General features: G+C 35.5%; 1 protein-coding gene across 1 annotated transcript; it reads left to right on the forward strand.

Moving 5' to 3' along the window:
- The first annotated feature begins 383 nt into the window (after positions 1 to 383).
- LOC145570128 (serine/threonine-protein kinase Nek5-like) lies at positions 384 to 7,604 on the forward strand. Its single transcript, XM_081629126.1, has 14 exons — positions 384 to 964; positions 1,042 to 1,108; positions 1,206 to 1,271; positions 1,361 to 1,407; positions 1,501 to 1,546; positions 1,640 to 1,720; positions 1,823 to 1,865; positions 1,975 to 2,024; positions 2,330 to 2,411; positions 2,497 to 2,546; positions 2,660 to 2,733; positions 4,108 to 4,159; positions 4,272 to 4,874; positions 5,354 to 7,604. Exons 1-14 carry the CDS (start codon positions 867 to 869, stop codon positions 7,286 to 7,288), a joined length of 3,294 nt encoding a protein of 1,097 aa, XP_081485252.1. The 5' UTR covers positions 384 to 866; the 3' UTR covers positions 7,289 to 7,604.
- Positions 7,605 to 20,925: the final 13,321 nt, after the last annotated feature.

The following is a 20,925-nucleotide window of genomic DNA, read 5'->3' on the forward strand; positions in this document are numbered from 1 at the left end:
CACAAAGTACAACAAACAAATAGATAAAGTTGTCTAGATTGATAATGAAGTGAAAATGTAGTGTTAAAGTCATGAGATTCATTTAAATTTCACACCAACTATGGATTTGATTTAATTATGTATTTTATCCCAATTAAATGCAAATTTCCAAGTATAGAGTCTACCTAATTTGTTTGATCCTTTGAGGAGAGGATACCCTCCCTATTCCCTAACCCAACCATTATGGCTTAGTAGTTGGACTTAAGTCTTAACCCTGATCAACAAACACTGTTTAGTGTTTACACTACTTTCTAATACAAGTACTCCGTAATAAAATACTGGGTTATTGTGTAAATGGGTACAGTTGAACTTTATTAAATACCGCTGGTCTTAAAGTCAGTGAAATAAATATGAGTATGATAATTGATTTAATTTTTTTTGAATTATTAAAATTGTATGAGATTTTGTAATAAGTGAGGTTGAATTGATGAAGAAAGAGGGTGTATGCTAGGAAAGGAAAGAGAGAGAAGACCAAAAGAGCAATGAAATGCAAGCACATCGAACCAAGATTACTACTTGTTCAACTTCCAATTCTTTCTGGAAATTCCTTAATTATCCTCAATAATCTCAGTAGCATCACTCATCTGCTGCGATAGCATCCGTTACTAGTTTGAATCAAATTCAACAAATTAATTCGTTTTTCCACTTCTAATTACTACCCACTTGTTCTGGAATTCTGCAATGGACTGTGAAATCCAGAGGTGGAGCTTCAACTATGTAACTGTAGTAACAATGGAGTTTTGATTTGATTTGATTTGATTTGAATTGAATTGATAGAAGAAGAAGGTGAATGAGTGTGAGGGGATCTTATTTAGGGTTTACAAGAAATGGAATCGAGAATGGATCAGTACGAGATCATGGAGCAGATTGGTCGCGGTGCTTTCGGAGCCGCCATTCTTGTCAATCATAAATCAGAGAAGAAGAAGTATGCATTTCTGTCTTTCTTTGTTCGGAGTATTTCTTTGTTGATTGTTCAATTGCTTAATTTCTGGGTTTCTGCAGATATGTTTTGAAGAAGATTAGACTCGCTCGCCAAACTGAGCGATGTCGTCGATCCGCTCATCAAGAGGTTAATTTTATTATTACCATATTATTATTATTATTATTATTACTATTATTATGTTCAATATCAATGGTTTTAATCTTTCTAATTTGGTAAATTGTAGATGTCACTAATTGCACGAATTCAACATCCTTACATTGTTGAATTCAAAGAAGCTTGGGTTGAAAAGGTTGGTTAAGATTTGCAGGATTTTTCCTTGTTTCTAATTTTGGGATTTGGTGAATGCAATGTTAATTAAGGTGGATTTGATTAATGCAGGGATGCTATGTTTGCATTGTAACGGGTTATTGCGAAGGTGGAGACATGTGAGTATATATAGATTGCAACTAATTTTATAAAGTTTTGGAATTTTTGTTTTATGGGTGGTTCTTTGTTGTTGATGATCGAATCTGTTTCAGGGCTGAGTTGATGAAAAAGGCTAATGGTACTTATTTTCCTGAAGAGGTATATCGGTCATCTAATGTCTAATCCACTATTTCAGATTTCAATTTTGGACTTTAAGAACTAATTTGATTGAAATTTGTTATCTTTGTTTAGAAACTTCTCAAGTGGTTCACACAATTACTATTGGCTGTTGAATATCTTCATTCAAATTATGTCCTTCATCGAGACCTTAAAGTATGCAACTCTGCTCCATTACTGGATTTTTACTTGGCATCAAGTTCTCTTGCTGTTAACTGCAATTTTTTCTGCTTATCCTTTGTATAACCATTTTTGCAGTGTTCAAATATTTTTCTGACAAAGGACCAGGAGGTTCGTCTTGGTAGGTGCTTAATTACTGCTGCTGAATCAAAAAATTTCAATGTGCTTGGGTTTATACTTGTTATTTATAGTATATAATTGTTGTCGAAATCATCTTATGAAAAATGCAGGTGATTTTGGGCTTGCTAAAACTCTCAAGGCAGATGATCTAGCTTCATCTGTAAGTAGCTCTGGACCTTAAACTCACCATCCTAAAAGTCTGTTCTACACTGATAAATGATTCTTGTTATGCTGTCTAGTGTCTATTGCTTTTCTTGCTGTGTTCTCCTTTTCAATTTTGTCACGGAGGGGAAGAGACAGTTTTCCTTTCATTTTTTTTGAAACATCAAAGGGGAGAGGGCAGAGGGAAGAGGGCAGAAAGAAGTGTGGCCTTTGGCCTCACTCTTTAGCATGCATTTCTGGCCTCTTTTGCTGTCACCACACTAAGAGGATGTGACACTGATATTCACCCTATCTGTGCTTTAGGTGGTTGGAACTCCGAATTACATGTGTCCTGAACTTCTGGCAGACATACCTTATGGCTTTAAATCTGATATTTGGTCCTTAGGTATGTTTTTATTGGGCTGTTACCTGTTAGTATGTGGACTTCTAGCTGCATAAAAATATGGTTTAATTGATGTTATCTTGATTAGGCTGCTGTATGTACGAGATGGCAGCTCATCGACCGGCATTTAAAGCTTTTGTGAGTATTTCTTGTACCTTAATGTGTCGCATGTTGTTCTGCTAAGACGTTTCATATTAGCTCTCCTTTTCTGTTTCGTACTTGAAACACAACATTAAACCACTTTATTACAGGATATGGCAGGATTAATTAGCAAGATAAATCGATCTTCTATGGGTCCCTTGCCTTCTTGTTACTCTCCTTCAATGTAAGTTATTGCTATTATGTTTGTATGATTATTGGATTTTGTTGATTTAATCAGAAGTTTGTTGCACCTGTTAATAATATTGCTGGCACGTTAATGCTTTGTCCTCTTCATAACCTTTTTATCCCATATCCCTGCAGGTAGATGAGAGCTTTATAACCACCAAGTTTGATGAGAATTAGCTAATTATTTTTTTTTAGTTTGTGTGTGTTATCATTTAGGAATATGTATTGCATACTCAAAGTTCCTATGGGTTTTGTGTCCCAAAAAAAAAAAAAAAAAAAAGGTTCCAGTGGGTTTGTAACCATTGAGAAGACAAAACTACTGCTATTTCACCAGTAGCATGGCTGTGGGAAAATTTTCCTGATGATTTTCAAACTTCAGGACTTGTGTTTTCTTTTTTTACAAAACTCACTTTAAATTGGACTTAGCACTTGTTTGAATAAGAGGTAGAGAGAAAGGGTGGGAGGGGTACAAGTTCCCTTGTTTGGATAAGAGGTTAGGAGAGGGAGGGAGTTGAGTAAAAACCATCCCTTCAAAATTGGTGAGATTTGAGAGAAAATGGAGCTCCAGCTTCCTCCTCCCATTCCTTTCCCTTCCCTTATCTTATATTTTGCTACCCAAACAATGTGCAAACATTCTCAGTTGTCAATATCTGATATGTGATTATGTGTTTTTACTTCAGGCATATATTGGGAATCTATGTATTATATCCAAATTTGCCTAAAAACCCGTTGTTCTACATCCCTGCTTTTTTCTTTTTTCTGTGCTTATCTCAAGCTTTGTATCTTATTCACGTGTCAACCCCAATGAATTGTTTCATTTCAACCAATAATCACTTGTTTTCACTTTTCACTCTCCTTACTATTAGTCTTGTGTAATGCATTAAAAGGAAGGGCACCTCAGGAATTGCCATTATAATTTAGTTAGAACTGTTAGAGCCGTTAGAGGTAACTTGAACAATTAGAGAAGGGAATCAGTTAGTCTATACGTAGTATATAGAAGACATTAGAGAAAAAGGAATCTTGAAATAAATTGTGTGTTTTTTTAAAATTCTTGTATCAATCAATTAATTTCATCTTCTTCTTTCTTTGATTATCTGCCCAAACTTCCAGTCATTACATCTTGATCACTCATCTGATGCCATAATGAACAATATATGTGTATAGCTAATTTCTAACTAATTATGAAAAAAACTTTTGAAAGATCTTAGAGAAATTTTGTCTGAGTTGATGATCTATTGGATCGGGGCTTTTTTTTTCCCTTCAAATAATCATAGTTGGCCATGTATTCATATAAAGCATTATTTTTTCTACTCTAAAACTTCACCATACTATCTTAATATCTTATATGCGGATCTTTGTATTGTACTTGCAGGAAGACTCTGATCAAGGGAATGCTACGCAAAAATCCTGAGCACCGCCCAAGTGTACGGAATTTTTTTTCTCTTTTTTCATTTCATATACGTGGTAAAAAAAATTGTATTTGGCATCGAGGGGCTTCTCTCTTTTCTTTTTAATAATGTACTTGATTTGACACAGGCATCCGAGATTCTGAAGAACCCTTACTTACAGCCTTATGTCAACCAATACAGATCCTCTAATTTTCCATCTCCTGGGAAACTTCGTGAAGCAAGGAAACCCATGATTGAGAGCCAAAACAGTAGCAGTTCTTGCAGTGATAAAGATAGTTCTGTATCAACTGAGAAGAACATTCCAGTCATGGTTTACTGTGAGAACAAGGCTACTGAGACAGATATTGCATCTGATGATGATGTAGATTATGAGAATCCAGCTCAAAGTGATGCAGAGCAATGTGTTGCTGAACGTGTGGTCAGTGTGCATGAACAAGACAAGAAATCTGCTAATACTGAGCCAAAATCCAGCAGTGAGATAAAGCAACCAAAGATCATAAAAAATATACTTATGAACCTCAGGGAAGGTAAAACTAGAGAAAACAGCTCTCCTATGCGAAGCAACAGAGGAAGAACTGTGCAAAGAACTAACATTGAAGCATCACCTAAAGTCTCCAAGCCCACTATTGTTCCTCCTACTGTCAAACCTGCCGATTTTAATTCGGTTGTGCCAGCAAGGACCAGTCCAGATTCTACGAAAAGAGTTCATGCATCATCTCTGAGACATCAGGTCCAAAATGATAAAATTGTCTTGTATAATAAAAATTACCCAAAAAAGATTTTGAACTACTGACTAAATATGATTGATAACCCAAACTATACAGCATATGAAAGTAAACTAGACTTCTGGCAATGAAACTGAAAAAATCCTACATCTCACCTGAGAATGGAAAGTCCATTAAAAAAGTTTACTTTTATCTCACATGAGAGATGAAGAGACAGGGAAGATAGCATACTTTTCTTTGGAATCTGCATTCTCAAATGAGATGTGGGTTATTTTAGTTCAATTACTGAAAACTAAATGGTATTTATTTTTGTTTAACCTATAGTTTTGCTTCATTGTTTTTGGCCAATAATTTAGGTCACTTGTAGCTCTCTCTCTCTCTCTCTCTCTCTCTCTCTCTCTCTCTCTCTCTGAATGAAAGGGTGTATATGAGTAATAGTTTAGTTGCATAATTTGCTAATATTTGGTTGATATTGTTTTTGCAGTCGCCCGTAATTGAATCCTTACCTAAGACTAAGCCCAGACATGAAGTAGTTGCTTCTCCCGGATCCATCAAACAAGCTGCTGAAGAAGGAATTGCTTCTAGGCCAAGGCAAAAAACTCCTCCTACCAATGTAGTTAGACGGTCTTCCTTTCCAGGGAGAATAAAGCAAGCAAGTCAAGAAATTCCAAATGCAGTAACTGATTCCATTAAGGTTGATACTGGTGAAATGGCTCAGGAATCTGAGAGCATTGGTTTGGTGAGCAAGACCTCTTCAACTCATGCTCCAGAGGTTACAAAGCATGAATCAGGAAGAGGTTTAAAGGTGCCTCGAAGAGTAACACGAGCTGATAGCAGCAATTCTGTCTCTTCCTCTGTATCCATGCAAGCATTTGAACTCTCTGATGATGCGACAGCCCCCTTCCAGAGTTTATTGGAGCAGACTACCCATGATTATGAGGTAATAAGCCACTCTGAAGAATCTGAACAGTGTGGCTCCCATAGGCCTAGCAGTGCATCTGCAGCCATTTCGTACAGCAATGCAACTCATCATCAACCTACTGTGACTGAGGCTGAACAGTTTGAATTGCATCGCCCAAGCAGTGCTTTTGCATCTGTTATGCACCACAAGATGCCTGAAAATAATTTTAGCAAGGCAGCGAACCATCCCCAACTGTATGATTCGCATCAGCCAAGCAATGCTTCTGCTTCCTATTTGTTCCCTGAGATACCTGAGAATAACTCAGGAAAGGGTATTTGTGATTATGGGATAGGAAAGCGTGTTGAATTAGATTTACGTCGTCCAAGCAATGCATCTTCGTCCCATATGTATCCTGAGATGTCAGACAATGTTGCTGGGAAATATCAACTACATGATGGTGAGGCTGAATTATGCTTTGTTGAGACATTTTCCTTTCCTTCTGGCTCTCCTTCTGGCACAGACAAGAATTTATCAAGAGATGCCTATGGACTTATTAAGCCCTCGTCATATATAACTGATGCCTCAGGCTCAGATGCAAACCCTGAGTATCAAAATGTTGGTTCTGGTGACGTAGGTATTAAAGCTCATGCATCATTAAAACGTCCATGTCGGAGTTCTCAGGATGTTTTGGATGTTGATTCTGGGCCTTCTGATAACGTGGGTAGTGAAGCTAATACATCATTGACGAACCCATATAGGAGTCCTGAAGAAATTTCAGTATATAAAGATTACTTTTCTCCCAGCAGGTCTGGTGGTAGATCTGATCCTATGCCTAGCTCTAATCCTGTGTCTCCATCACAAGGTGATGACAAATTCACAGTAAAGGAATTCTTGTCAACAGAGGGAAAAGATAAAGTAGCTCCAAATATAACTATATCTTCATCCAACCAAAATACATCACCTGAAAAAGCTCCTGCTCCCTGTATACCTCCAGTTTTTGAGGATGTTGTACATGTCACTCGGCGTTGTAGTTTCCAGGGAGGAAGTGAGCAGCCATTTATTGAAACTGTTGAAAGAAAGATGGATGTTGGCACACTCGTCAATGTTACTAGGGAAGAGAGAGAAACGAGCAATGTGACTGCTCCTGTTTCTTTGCAGCCCTCAAATTGCTCATGGAGTGTGACTCCAAGATCAGATTCTCCAATAAGACTAGGTCTTTCTGAACCCACTGTGGCAAACTCAGATACTCCACAGCAAGTGAAGTCCCAATCAGGTGCAAAGGAAGGAGACTCTCCATTTAAGGAAGTCATGGATGTTAAGTCTTTTAGACAGAGGGCGGAGGCTCTTGAAGGACTACTTGAATTGTCGGCTGAATTATTGGAACAAAGTAGACTCGATGAGCTTGCGGTTGTCTTAAAGCCTTTTGGCAAAGATAAGGTTTCCCCAAGGGAGACTGCCATCTGGTTGGCTCGAAGTCTTAAAGGCATGATGATTGAGGACTCCTCTCGTAATTCATGAGTTAGTTTCACATTCATGCTGGTAAGTTACTGATACTGTGTATGCAGGACTCCAGCAGCATTCTGTCCATAGTAATCATTCTTCACGGTCTTTTCTTTTGTGTTTTTAGGAGAAAAGGAATCATGTTCCCCCTTTTGTGGAATTTTTGAAGGAACCCAAATGTTTTCTTTGCTTATTTTTTCTACCATTCTTTGGATGCAGCATGTTATTGTACATAACAATGATACGGATAAAATAAGGTTAAATTTTACTACTGTCAATTGTACCAATATGCTGCACTGTATAGCACATATATGAACTCCTGGATCATTCTTCCAGGAAACCTTGCATTTCTTTTTATCTTTGAGACATGAGAAGACTAAACAGTGAGCTAACAAAAAAGATGTTTTAAAGCTTCACGAGATGCTTTGAATTTTTTTTTTTTTTTTTTCTTTTTTATGCAAGAGATCTGCTCTCCGGTCAATTTAATTCCTTCCCTGTTTCATTGGAAATCAATATACTGTATGGATGTTCTTCGTAAGTATTACGAATTAATTTAAAACTAGCTACTGAAATTGTTGCTTTGATCGACCTTGCATCAATTGCATGGCCTCGAGCTGTTGAGCCATCCGCTGTATTGCCATAACCCCAGCAAATTTGGTTTTAGTGTCAACACATTAATAATACTAAGCTAATGGCAAAGCATGAGGCCGCATGACACATACTATCTAACAGCAGCTGGTATAGGGAGAGGCTGGTGGCCGATAGATTAGACACACTGCGCAAGAACATGATGTGACTTGAGTCTTTTTATTACATCCATGAACACTAACAGGAGAGATCTGGTATTAGCCTCACGAGACCATTTTGTCAATTTAACCATTATTTTCTTTCTTACTATATTTTCCTGAGAAATGTGAGTGTTAAAATGTTTTATGTTGTTAATCAAGAGTGGTAGAATACACGTTACACCAAATAATATGTATTACAAACGAAGTAACTTGTTATATTATAAATTCCAGAACAATTAGCATCTGAAAGATGCATACAGAACATACGTATAGAGAGAGAGAGAGAGAGTGGTACTAAAATGCATAAAATTCATGGAAATTGATTAGGATAATAACAAACACAAAAGAAGCGAGTCCTGGAAAAGAAAAACATAAGAAAAGTTGGATTAACAAAAAGACGAGATGCTGGACGATTAAGGTGTTAGGGATGGTAATGACTAATGAGCACTACCCCGATCCTCTAGTGTTTCCATGAAATCAACGATATGCAATGTATAAAAACATAGCTAGAGTGGAGGCCAAACAATAGCATAGCATGACATTGGATTTGATGGCAGTGATTTCCCAGTAAACATTGCAAGGAGCAGGAGCCTCGAGCATAATGCCAGACGGAAGAGCAACAGAGATGGGTTTGCAAGTGACCACCAGATCAGTAGTGCAGTAGCGAAACCACCTATAGTCGGCCGTAAGCTTGAGACTGAGGTTGTTGAGTTGGCCGTTGTTGATGTCTGTAGCCAAGGCAGAGGCAATGGAGTGGTCTGAGACCGGAACCGAGGCGGCTACGACAGTGAGTGGCAGCCAAATGGTGGAGGTAGAATCAGGATTGTAAAAGGAGTGAACAGAAGATAGTGAAGTGAGGAGGAGGTGATGATGATAGAACAGCGAGACGACGGGTTGTTTGTAGAGAGTGCCTTCATTGGGGTTGCCAATCCACAATGTAGCCTCAAAGGCAAAGCTGAGAGTGGTGTTGGTGAGTTGATTATGAACAAGGCTGAATTGGGTTATTGCATTCATTGACTGGACTTCGAATTCAGGGTTTGAGGGTAAAATTATGGATACTAAAACCATGTGGATTGCTACTGTCACCTGTAAGATTATTGCAAACACCTTCACTAATTTTGGGTTAACCATTTTTAATCAGGAAAATTCGGCAACTGTGTCTGTAATTGTATGTATGTATGTATGTGAGTCGGTTATTTATAGACTCATTTGGGGGTTGCCATAGTACTCTACACCTTGTTGCACAGGATCATACATTCATACCACACCGAATCTTCTAACTAACTCTATGCTGACTTGGATTTTTATCATAACAAACTTCATTTCAAAATTTCTTTTTCTTTGTTTGGGCCTGGACCTATACTTCTTTTTCTTATGGATTTACTTTCCACTGTCCAACATTAATTTTTAAGATTAATAAGTGATTTATATTTAAGATTATTGCTCTTGTTAAAAAAATAATCACTTTAAATTCGTTAATAAATGGCAAATTCATTTGAAAGATCATCTAACAATTTCAGTTGTAGCAAAATTTAGTCCTATTAGGGGGAATTAATTGTAATTCTTGATTTAAGAATTAGTATCACTTCTTATGTTCACTCGAACAATGACAATTAAGAAAACCGAATTACAAAAGCATATAATCGATTTAAAGTAAACTAAAGTAAAATTGACCTAATCTAAAACATGCATGCACAAATAATTTATACGGTAGTCCTACTTGAATTGGCTACTTAATACTAATGATAAACATCTTTTTTGATCATTGTGTTAGGACTTCATGAGAAAAACAACTCGTGGTAAATATTGTACTCATATGTTTAGTTATAGTTTTGTCGTCAACTATCTCTTTGAATTAACGATACACTATCAATTAAAAGAAAGAAATGCAAATACCTTGTCCATTCATAAATAGCTTGTCCATTTTATAAATATTGCAACAAAATTTTAATCTATTTCAACATATACAACATGTCATCATATGAGTAACGTATATGATATCCTCATTATCTTTACAATTTTTTTTTTTTTAACTTTAGAAAAAAAATGTGTACCTACCCTAAATCAATACTTCCTCTATTTTTTTTTAGTTGACATCTTTCTATTATCACGCTTGCCAACGTATGTTTTTAACGATTAATATCTCTAATTATCAATATTGTAAAATTATAAAAAGTGGATATTAATAAAATATACATTGAAACAATTCAAACAAGATCCCACATAAATATGTTTTATTGTATCTATAAACCACAAAAGCGAGTCAAGTGTGTTGTGTTAATAGTGTAAAAGTTAAACGGTGTCAACTAAAAAAAAATAAAATAAAAATAGAGGAAGTATATATTAAGAGAACGGAGAACATATGAGGTATGTAATCTAGTAAAATCAAGGGTGCAGTTTTGTGGCAATTGTGGCATCTTCATCCAGTTTATGGCCATGTTTGGTAAATAGCTTTTTGATGGCTTTTTGGTTAGCTTTGACTTTTGGCTTTTTTATGTGGTCAAACAGCCAAAAAATGTGTTTAGTAATTGGCTTTTTAGTCAGCGAAAAAGCTGGCTTTTAAGCCAAAATGAAAAAGTTGCTTTTAGTAGCTTTTTTTATTGGCTTTTGGCTTGTTGCCCACAAATTATCTAATAAACAGCCAACAACCAACAATTAATTTACCAAACACTTTTATAAACAGCCAGCTTAAACAGCCAATTTTAAAAGTCATTATAAACAGTCAAACATTCCAACTGGTCAAACAAGCCAAGTGAACCAGCCAACAGCCACTTTCCAAACAAGGCCTATAAAAAGGTGAAAGAAGAAAAAAATCCAAAGTGACCAAAGGTATCTTGTTGGCATGACGACTTGTGTTTTCGCTTCACCCAGAGGTGTCCACCGTGCGAGTCGTGCGAGCTGGGTTAGGGTTAGGTGGGTCGCGGGTTGGGGTTTCATGACACACGACACGACACACGTTAGGTAGGGTGGGCCGGGTCGTGGGTTGGGTCGGAGAAGTTGGACACACCAGGGTTAGGTTCGTGGGTTAGATGGGTCGTGGGTGGGTCGAGCTGGGTTCGTGGGTTAGACGGGTCGTGGGTGGGTCGAGGTGGGTTCGTGGGTTAGGGTGGGTCAAAGGGTGGGTCGAGGTGGGTTAGGGTGGGTCGAGGTGGGTTCATGGGTTAGGGTGGGTCAAAGGGTGGGTTTGGGTTGAGTTGGGTTAGTGTGTTAGGGTCGGGTGGGTTCGTGTGTTAGGGTCGGGTGGGTGAAACGGCTAAATGGGGTGTGTGATGTTTTAATTTTTACAAAATTAACAATTTGATGGCTTGCTCTTAATTAAGATGCCTACGTATCCTTATATCACAAAATAAGGAATCAAAGCCAACGTAGTTCTTATATTGTACTTATTTTGGAATTTGGGGGAGGAGGGGGGGGCTTGGACCTATCTTTAGAAAATTAAAATTTAATTTTGCAATTAAATTCTAATTTTCGAAAAATAAGTTGCCTACGTATCCCGAAAGAATCAAAGCCCACGTAGTTCTTAGCGTACCTGATTAAGACTTTTCTAGCCACCCATGTTTGTTGCATCATCATCCCCGGAAGCTGCATCATCCGTTGACGACTCCAATATCATCACAGGATCATCTTCATCGTCTTCGTCTTGCTTTAAACCTTGAGTTCTTCTTTCAGCTTGATCCCAATCTTTCTTACAAACACAAATTTGAATGCTTTCCGGAGTTAAGCGAGATCTTTTTTCATCTAACACTCTTCTACCTGCACTAAAAGCAGACTCGGAAGCAACTGATGAAGCGGGAACTGCAAGTATATCTTTTGCAATTCTCGCTAATATAGGAAAACTTTTTTGATGTTCTTGCCACCATTTTATAATTTGAAAGCTGTTGTTGATCTCATGTTGATATGACAAATAATCATTAATAGCAAGTGTTGAAGAAGATGATGATGAGAATGATGTAGATGCTTTGTGTTTTTTTTTTCATAACTTTATCAAGAAAACCAAATCTAGAATCGGAAGTACTAGTATTAGTTGGTGTAGCTAAATCAAAACCATAAATAGATGCATAATGATCATAAAGGTCTCCCAAAACAGATTTGCATTTGTTAATATATTCACTAACATCATAATCGATTCCTAAACTTGTATAATAAAATTCTAAAAGATTTTCCAAACCTTCAGCTTTGACACCGGGGTCAAGAATAGCAGCAATTCCATAAATAATTGGAAATTCACTAAAATAAGTATGCCACTTACGTTTCATGCTATCAAGAACGGGACGAAGTTCATCAATCTTCATATGCTCTTCGATGGTGTGAACAACTTTAACACACTCAATTACGACTAAATGAATGTTATGCTCATAGATATAAGAGAAAATATGAGTTGCACTATCAAAAGCATTTAAAACATCACGAACAAAAGAAGCATTAGTCCATTGACTTTCGGTTAATAACTCAGTAGGATCAACACGAGTCTCGTTGTAAAGTTGGGTCAAAATATCACGATACTTTATAGCATCATTCAACAAATTGAAAGTAGAATTCCAACGGGTAGGGGTATCAATAGACCATTGTCTTTTCTTAAGACCTCTTTCTTTACACATAGCTATGTACTTTCGTCTAACTGACTGAGTTATCCTAATCCATTTTATAACTGTTCTAATTGGGTTTAGCAATGGTTGCAACTCAGCGAGACCCTCTTGAACAGACAAATTCAAAATATGAGCACAACATCTAACATGCAAGAGACTACCACCCAACAACAAATGCAACTCGGAGTCATTTTTCAAATAGTCAATACACTTTGTGTTTGCAGTTGCATTATCAAGAGACAAAGAAAAAACTTTATTATTCAAGTGAAATTCTTCTAAACAATCCAAAATACGAACTTTGATGTTAAAACCGGTATGCCTTTCTTCCATAGCTTGAAAACATAGTATACGTTTTTGAATAAACCAATCATCATCCACCCAATGAGCAGTAATGCAAAGAAAAGGTTCGCCCATACTAGAAGTCCATGTATCACTTGTAAAACTAACACGACCATCAAAAGTACGAAATAATTCAATCAAACCACTCCTATATTTATAATAAGAAGTTTGTGTATAACGTCTTAGGGTGTTTCGGGGGACACGAGTAAATGCAGGTTGTAATGCAACTTTATTAAAATGCTCAACATTTGCATTTTCACCATAACTAAAAGGGTATTCATTAGCAATAACTAAAGTACTCATTTCATCAATCATTCTATCTTTATTATAATGGAAAGGTGTACCTCCGCCTGGTAGATGGCTCATGTATCCACCCAATTGTGTTTGGACGGGCATTCCACCCCCCGAAGTACGGGGGCCATTTTCGAACAACTCGTGTTTATTTTGCAAATGCCGAGTCAAGGTTCCGGTTCCATCTCCCGTTTTCCAATTATATGACTTGACATTTGCACCTAGCGCCTTGCAAACTAGGCATGTACACGTGAACCTCTTTGGTTGACCGGGTTGCCATCCCGAGGGTGTAACTTCCACTCGTTCAAAATGTTTCCACACCCAAGAAGTTTGTCCTCGACCTTTACTTTCACCGCCACCACCTTTCATAAATCAAATTATTGAAATTAATTTTTAACGCTATTTATGAAAATACACTTTTAAATTTAAAATATTTTAATTATAGTAATTTAAATGCATTTTTCATGGTGATTGTAAATTATAGAAAATTGGAAACTAAAATAAATTTTTTTTTTAGGACACTAAACTATAATTAAACTACTATTAAATTAAACTAAATTAGACTAATAAAAATTAATAGTAGTTTATAATCATAACAATAAAAATTAAATTAGAAATTACCTTGGGATGAAGGTTGAGATGTTGGTTGCGATGGAGGTGGCATAGTTGAACTTGATGATTGGTGGGAGAAATGTTGTGGTGGAGATGTTTGAATATTTTGCCCATCTCCTAAACCATAATCTCCATATTCATTGACAAATTGGTTTAAATTTTCCGTATTAATTTCATACGAAAAATTTGCACCACCACTCCTTTGGCCACCACTTCTACCACCACTTTGATTCCTTCCCATTCCTCCTCTTGAACCCATTTTTTTTTTTTATATGATTACTAACTATAATATGGAGAAGATTTTTTTTTTTTTTTTTTTTTTTTTTAAGAAATTTTTTTTAAGAATATAATAATAATATTAAGGAGATTTTTTTTTAACAAAAATAAACACTATATAACACTTGAGATTTTGAAAACAATTAATTTTAAGTAAGAGAGAAAGAAAGCTTGAGTTGTGTGGAAAATTGAGTGAAAAGGAATTGGTATTTATAGGAAAAAATACTAGCCTTTTTTTTAAAAAAAAAAAAAAACAAAAACAAAAAAACCAAAAAACTAGCCAGTACATATATATAAGTTACCGTTAGATTTATAAAAGTTGCCAACTTGCCATATTTGAATTCTTACACAAAAAAACAAATTAGCCGTTAGAAACAAATTAGGTGGGTTGGGTTGGCAGGTTGGGCGGGTTATGCGGGTTGGTGGGTCGGGTGGGCTGGTGGGTTATGCGGGTTGGTGGGTTGGGTGGGCTTGTGGGTTGTGCGGGTTGGTGGGTTGGGTGGGTCGTGTTTGATGGGTCGAATTGGGTGGGTTCGTGGGTTGGGTGGGTCGAATCATGTGGGTCGAAGTGGGTTGAACGAGTTGGGCCGAATCACGTGGGTCGAAATGGGCTGGGTCAAAGTGGGTTGGGCTACAATTTTTAGACCCACGACACAACCCCCTTTGCAGACGGGGTGTGCCGGGTTGTGCCGGGTCGGATCCGGGTTGGGCCCATTTGACCCACAAGTCGTGCGGGTCAGGGTGGGCTGGGTCCAACCCGGCCCACTGGCCACCTCTAGCTTCACCCATTTTACAGTCCAATTTCCCACTCTCCAAAATAATCGGATGGGTTAGCCACAATGCACAGGATAGGATCTCACTAGCATTGTCAAAATTCAAACCGAAATTATTTTGTCTGAAACCAGCCAATTCAAATGAGAACCGAACCAATTAAAAACCAATTTTTTAAATCGAAAACTAATCAGAATCGTATTTTAGTAATCCAGAATCAAACCAATCTAAATAATGTTAAAGCGTATAAGAACCGAAACCGTTAACGAACTGAAATAGTTCTAAATCGAAGTGAAATAAAAACCGAACCGAAGAAGAATCGAACCGTTTCTAACCTAAAACCGTTTCCAACCCGAAACTTTTTAAACTGAGATAAAAACCATTTACACCGAACCGTTAACAAACTACAATCCGTTTGCACCGAATCGTGTACAAACCAAACCGTGTATAAACCAAAATGTTTATGAATCGAACCGTTTTTAAATCGAGCCTTTACAAACCGCTTACTATAAAGGGAAGATTATAATCATATTAAAAGCAATTTTAATTGAAATCTAATTATTCGCACATCTTTACTACAAAAGTACATTAATATTTTCCCTGACTTTTTCATATAATTAAGGATTAAGCAAAAACAATCTTTGTCTTCTCTTTAAACGACATCATCAAAGTGCTTCATATTATAACTAACTCACAATTTTTGCTGACTGGCTAGGATTTCTATCCTACTCCATTTAGGACTTAAAAGCATGATTTAGGCCCAAGTAACATAATATAAAGTTTTTAATCTTGTTAAAAACTAATTTTTTTGGTAATGTAACTATAATGTAATCGTTATTAATCTGATTATCAATAGGGAGAGTGACGTTGAAAGTACCAATTTGATTAATGGAGTCAACCTGAAAATCTGGAGTGATAGGAACCCAAGTGAACACCCAACCTATGAAGCAAATTATTACTATCATATCCATTACACTAGCCATTTACAGGTAATTGCTTAGATTGTTATTACATGATGATTACATTACTTGTATTTATAGGCTCCAAAAGAATGTTCTACCCATAGTTGACTGTTGACTTGGATTATTCGCTCTAACAAACTTTTTTTTTTTTTTTTTTTTTTGGCATAACAAACTTCATTTTGCTTAGCTTCTTTCATCCTCACTAGTCAATAATACTATACTGATATTAGGCTATTAGCTATTGCTAAAAAAAAAAAAGAAAAAAGAAAAAAGAAAAGGATAAGCTTATTATATTTATACTAGTTTTATCCCCGTGCAAATGCACGGATTTATAATAATAAGACTTAAAAATAATAAAAGTCAATTAAAATGGAGTTAGTTAAAATGAAATAACATTTTTTTTTTTGAATTTGAATTTGAATTCAGATCATGTCTATCCTTAAAATTCTCTTGTTAGATACATTATTTAAAATATTTAATAAATTATTGTAAGGACCTGTTCACATCAGCTTAATTTCAGTTCAGTTCAGTTCATTTCTTAATTTCGTTCTCTAATAAAATATTTATTTCAGCTCAGTTAAGTTCAGTTCAGCTCCAATCAGTTCAGTTCAGTAAATGTAAACAGACCCAAAGTTTTTATTCATTAAATTTTTTATCATGTTATTTTTTAAGGGAAAAAAAAGAAATTAAAAAAAAAGTTAAAAAATATTTGGGCGGGAAAATTTTTGTTGTGAATGTGACATGTGTACTTAAGGGATAACTCTGGTGATTACTTTAGTATATAGTATAGATATCAAGAATATTTCCAAAATACTCCCTCTGTCCTATAATATAGTTCGTATTTGTGTTTTTTTCACGGTATTTAAGAAACAGAAGGAGAAAGTTTAAAAAGTACAATCATGGACAAAAGTTAGAAAGAGAACGGGAAAAAAAAGTACAAGACATATGTAAAATATAAGGGTAAATTAGGAAGTATAATAAACAAAGTTTAAAAAGTGGGGTATAATGATCTTTACATACTATCCTAAAATAGAAACAGGAACAATATTTTGATTCTCCAAAATAGGAAAACAGGAACTATATTATGGGACGGAGGGAGTATATCTTAAGTCTTAACACCTTCTTTCTTCTTCCCTTCTATAAATAGAGATGATAGATATTAGACGAATCCATGATTCCTAAACAATTCCGTGAGAATGAACAAAACCCTAAACCTTGCTAGCCTTTAATATAGAATAATACTTCATCCGTTTCTTTTTAGTTGATGCATTTCTTTAGTCACGTTTGTCAATGCACAAATTCAACTGTTAATATCTCTAATTCTCGATAAATAAAAATTCTAAAAAGTTGATATTTTGAAAATATATATCGTGACAAATCTAACAAGATCCCACATAACTATATTTTCATTACGTATAAATCACAAAACACGGTCAAAGGGAAGTAAGTAAATAGTGCTAAAGTCAAAACGTGTCAACTAATAAAAAACGAAGGTAATAGTTGTTATTTTTCATCTATCTCTATATTGAGCTCATCATTAGCGTATTACCATGTCATACATTAGAGGTCAAACAAATCCTCCAAGGAATGCCCAAACTTATGTCAAAAACCGTAAAAATGTTAATTATTGTATACTTTTCTGCTTTCTTTTGTATACCTTATTAATTACTAGCTGGATAATCTACGTGAAAACCCCTCCTTTCAAATTCTAACACTAGTAAAATAAATGAAAAAGGCACCGGTTCAAACCCCATATATGCCACCGGTTTGAACCGGTGAATATGTGGGGGGTGCCAATTCCTCCCACTTATAAGTTGATTCTTTTGACATCGATTCAATAATGATTACCCACCACAATTTTTTATATACACCAATGGACGTGGATTTCAAGCTAACCCTCTCTGATTTGTGAATAATGCATGATCTATGCACCCAGGTGTACCATGGCCCGGCTAAATAATTAAAAAGGCGGAAAGAATATTTAGGTTTTCGAAAAGGAACATACAGGCCTTGAGAGGAGCCAAAGCATTCGAGTCTGTCGTGTTTTTGGTCAAGTATCGACAAGAAATATTGTCGACAATTGAGCTAGAGCCATTCTATGTGGAAAGCCAGAAGATGGGTACTAAGGAGATTCAAGTATTAAGGGTACCAATAAAAAAAGTTAACTGCTGATTTAATTGCTAGAGATTTAGAAAGACATCATGCTTTGGTGTTCACTATTATTGTTCAAGGTCAAAGATGAGATCTCGATTCAATCTATCTATAAATACTAAAATAACAACTGCTGACATCATCACTTTTTAAAATTGTACACATGTCAAGCTGTTGTTAAAATTTTTCCCGCATAAGTCAATTGTTGACATCATATTTTATTTATTTTTTTTACCTTAAATTATTACAATATTTGTTTTGAAGACAATTATTATTATTATTATTATTATTATTATTTTTTTTTTTTTTTTTTTTTTTTTTATGGACGCTCCTCATCTTGCCAAAGGTTGGAACACTTGACTTTTTACAAGAAAAGTTATTGTTTAACCAGCTAAGCTAATTGTCAATTATGTTTTAACCTTGCACAATAAATTATATCATACTGCTAAGTATCGAAGACATATACTAAATACAAACTATTAGAAGCTCTTAAAAATTAACAGTTACACAAATATAAAAGTAATAAATCTGGACAATGCCCGAGCTACTTACTAGTGAGTGATAAAAAGGAGACTATGATTAATAATCGCTTGGGCTGTTGGGCATTACTGTTAGATTTGCACCGTGCAATAATTTGCAAAAGGGATCTATGATTAGGGATCCATTAATGTGTGATCTTGAAAAGATAAAATGATTGTATGTTTCAATTAATTTGCACCCTTTAAGATAGGAATATGTTGCGGTTAGTTAGAATTTTCAGAATAAGCATAGCTTTATTAATTTAAGAGTTTTATCATTCTAGGCTTTTAGATTAATATAGTGTTTTACCCATTTTTATATTTTATATTTATTTATTTTTCCCTTAGTGCATGGTTACGTTCTTTCATATTAATGCGTTTTCCATTTTTTGTTTCAAAAAAAAGGAAAAGGTGGTGTATAATGTTTTTTTATTGATGTCGTGTTGGAGGCCCAATATTATATGCTGTTTATGTAAAACCAAAGCTGTGACAACACTCTAATCTAAATCCAGTTAGAAAACCCTATATTTTCTAAACACGATTTTTTTTGTATGCGGTCTGCTGTATCGTACGACAGAGGTTACTCGAGTTATTCGGTCAAGGATTACTCGAGTTGTTGAAATTACTCGAGTTTCTCGGTCAGGGTTACTCGAATTGTCAAGGTTACTCAACTTACTCGATGAGGGGTTACTTGAGTTACCCCTAACCCTCAAGTAATCCCCGACCAAGTAACCCCTCCATTAATCCATGACTGAACCCCTCGAGTAACCCCTGACCGAGAAATTCGAGTAGTCCCGGCAACTTGAGCAACCCCTGACCGAGAAATTCGAGTAGTCCCGCCAACTCGAGTAACCCCTATCACACGGTACAACAGGTCGCATACAAAAAGTATGTTGATTTAAGAATTATTATCACCTTATATTCACTAAAATAATGACACCATCCAAACTACACCAAAACTGGCTTAATTCAAGACTAGCACAACTAATTTATTCGGTTAACTTACTTAAGGATAAAACATTTTGTTTAATTACGGAGCATTAATTTGGAATCGATGAAAAAAAAAAAAAAGAAAAGAAAAAAAACTCACTAGTAAATAATGCAATACTAATACGGAATATTATGCACTTGCATTGTTTTATCGTTACCTGGCTCTTTAATTTTACAATGCACCATTTACTACCATCTTATTAGTAATCTATTTCAGCATTTTCTTATTTTCTCTCCATGTATGTATCAATTTATATCATCAAAGGACTAAAGAGTTCTCATATATAATCTTCTAATCTTATGACCTGTTCTCATTAGATTATTTTCAGTTCAACTCTAATAAGTTTATGTCTAATGATATTGGTAATGATTTAAAGCCAAATTTCATACTTTTAAGCTTATATTACAACAACGACAATAATAATAATAATAATAATAATAATAATAATAATAATAATAATAATAATAATATTGCAGTGTCTTGTGCTGGGATGGTGGGTATTAAACGTTGTTCGTGACACCCTTGTTGATATTTGTTTTTGTTCTGGGATTTCTGCTCGAAAGGAGGTTAACATTGGGTTGACTGGAGGGAACGACAGGGCTCTTCGACCAGCAGATGTGTTGCTTTATTCCTGGAATAGAGGCCTTGATGTTTGTATTGACTTGACGGGGTCTTCACCTTTGACACAATCGGGGTTGTCTGACTTCGTTCCTGGTCGTATTGTGTTTGCGGCGGCTCAGCGGAAGCGGGACAAGTATGGGGTGCGTTGCAGGGCTATTGGTTATGGTTTTCTTCCTTTCTCCTTTTCTTCGTTGGGGGAATTAGAGAAGGATGCTATTGCGTTGCTGAAGCGGGTTCAGGCATTCGCTAAGACTCGGGATATTAGTGCTCGTGTAGCTACTCACATGTTCAGCAGGATCGGGTTCGCTATATCTAGAGGGGGTAGGAGCCCAGATTATATCTCGGCTCCCACCAATTTCTTGTAAATTGATTAACTTTGTAGGTTTTTTGATAATAATAATAATAATAATAATAATAATAATAATAATAATAATAATATAGTACGTAGTATATGTTTTTAAAATGTTTTGGTATTTTTCATAAATATTTTAATTATATAGTATATTTTTCATAAATATTTTAATATATATATTTGTATATACACATATAATAATAAATAACCAAAGATCATTAATCCATAGTTAAAAATTACTAATCAATCAGTTCAGTTCATCTCATTTCAGTCAATGAGAACAATCCCTTAGCCTTTTGAATTTTTGTAAGTGTACAAATAATATGTACCCTAACACAATACTAAAAGAATGGAGAACATACATAATCCAAGAAAAGCAAAAAGGTATGTTGTTGGC

The sequence above is a fragment of the Chenopodium album genome, chromosome 12, assembly GCF_948465745.1.
Source record: "Chenopodium album chromosome 12, dcCheAlbu1.1, whole genome shotgun sequence".
NCBI classification, from domain to species: domain Eukaryota; kingdom Viridiplantae; phylum Streptophyta; class Magnoliopsida; order Caryophyllales; family Amaranthaceae; genus Chenopodium; species Chenopodium album.

Bases quoted from the DNA above. Each gene is read 5' to 3' on its own strand.
- LOC145570128 (XM_081629126.1), top strand. From the start codon at position 867: ATGGAATCGAGAATGGATCAGTACGAGATCATGGAGCAGATTGGTCGC. The intron at 1,408-1,500 runs GTGAGTATATAT...AATCTGTTTCAG, and splicing joins TATTGCGAAGGTGGAGACAT to GGCTGAGTTGATGAAAAAGG. The intron at 4,160-4,271 runs GTACGGAATTTT...GATTTGACACAG, and splicing joins ATCCTGAGCACCGCCCAAGT to GCATCCGAGATTCTGAAGAA.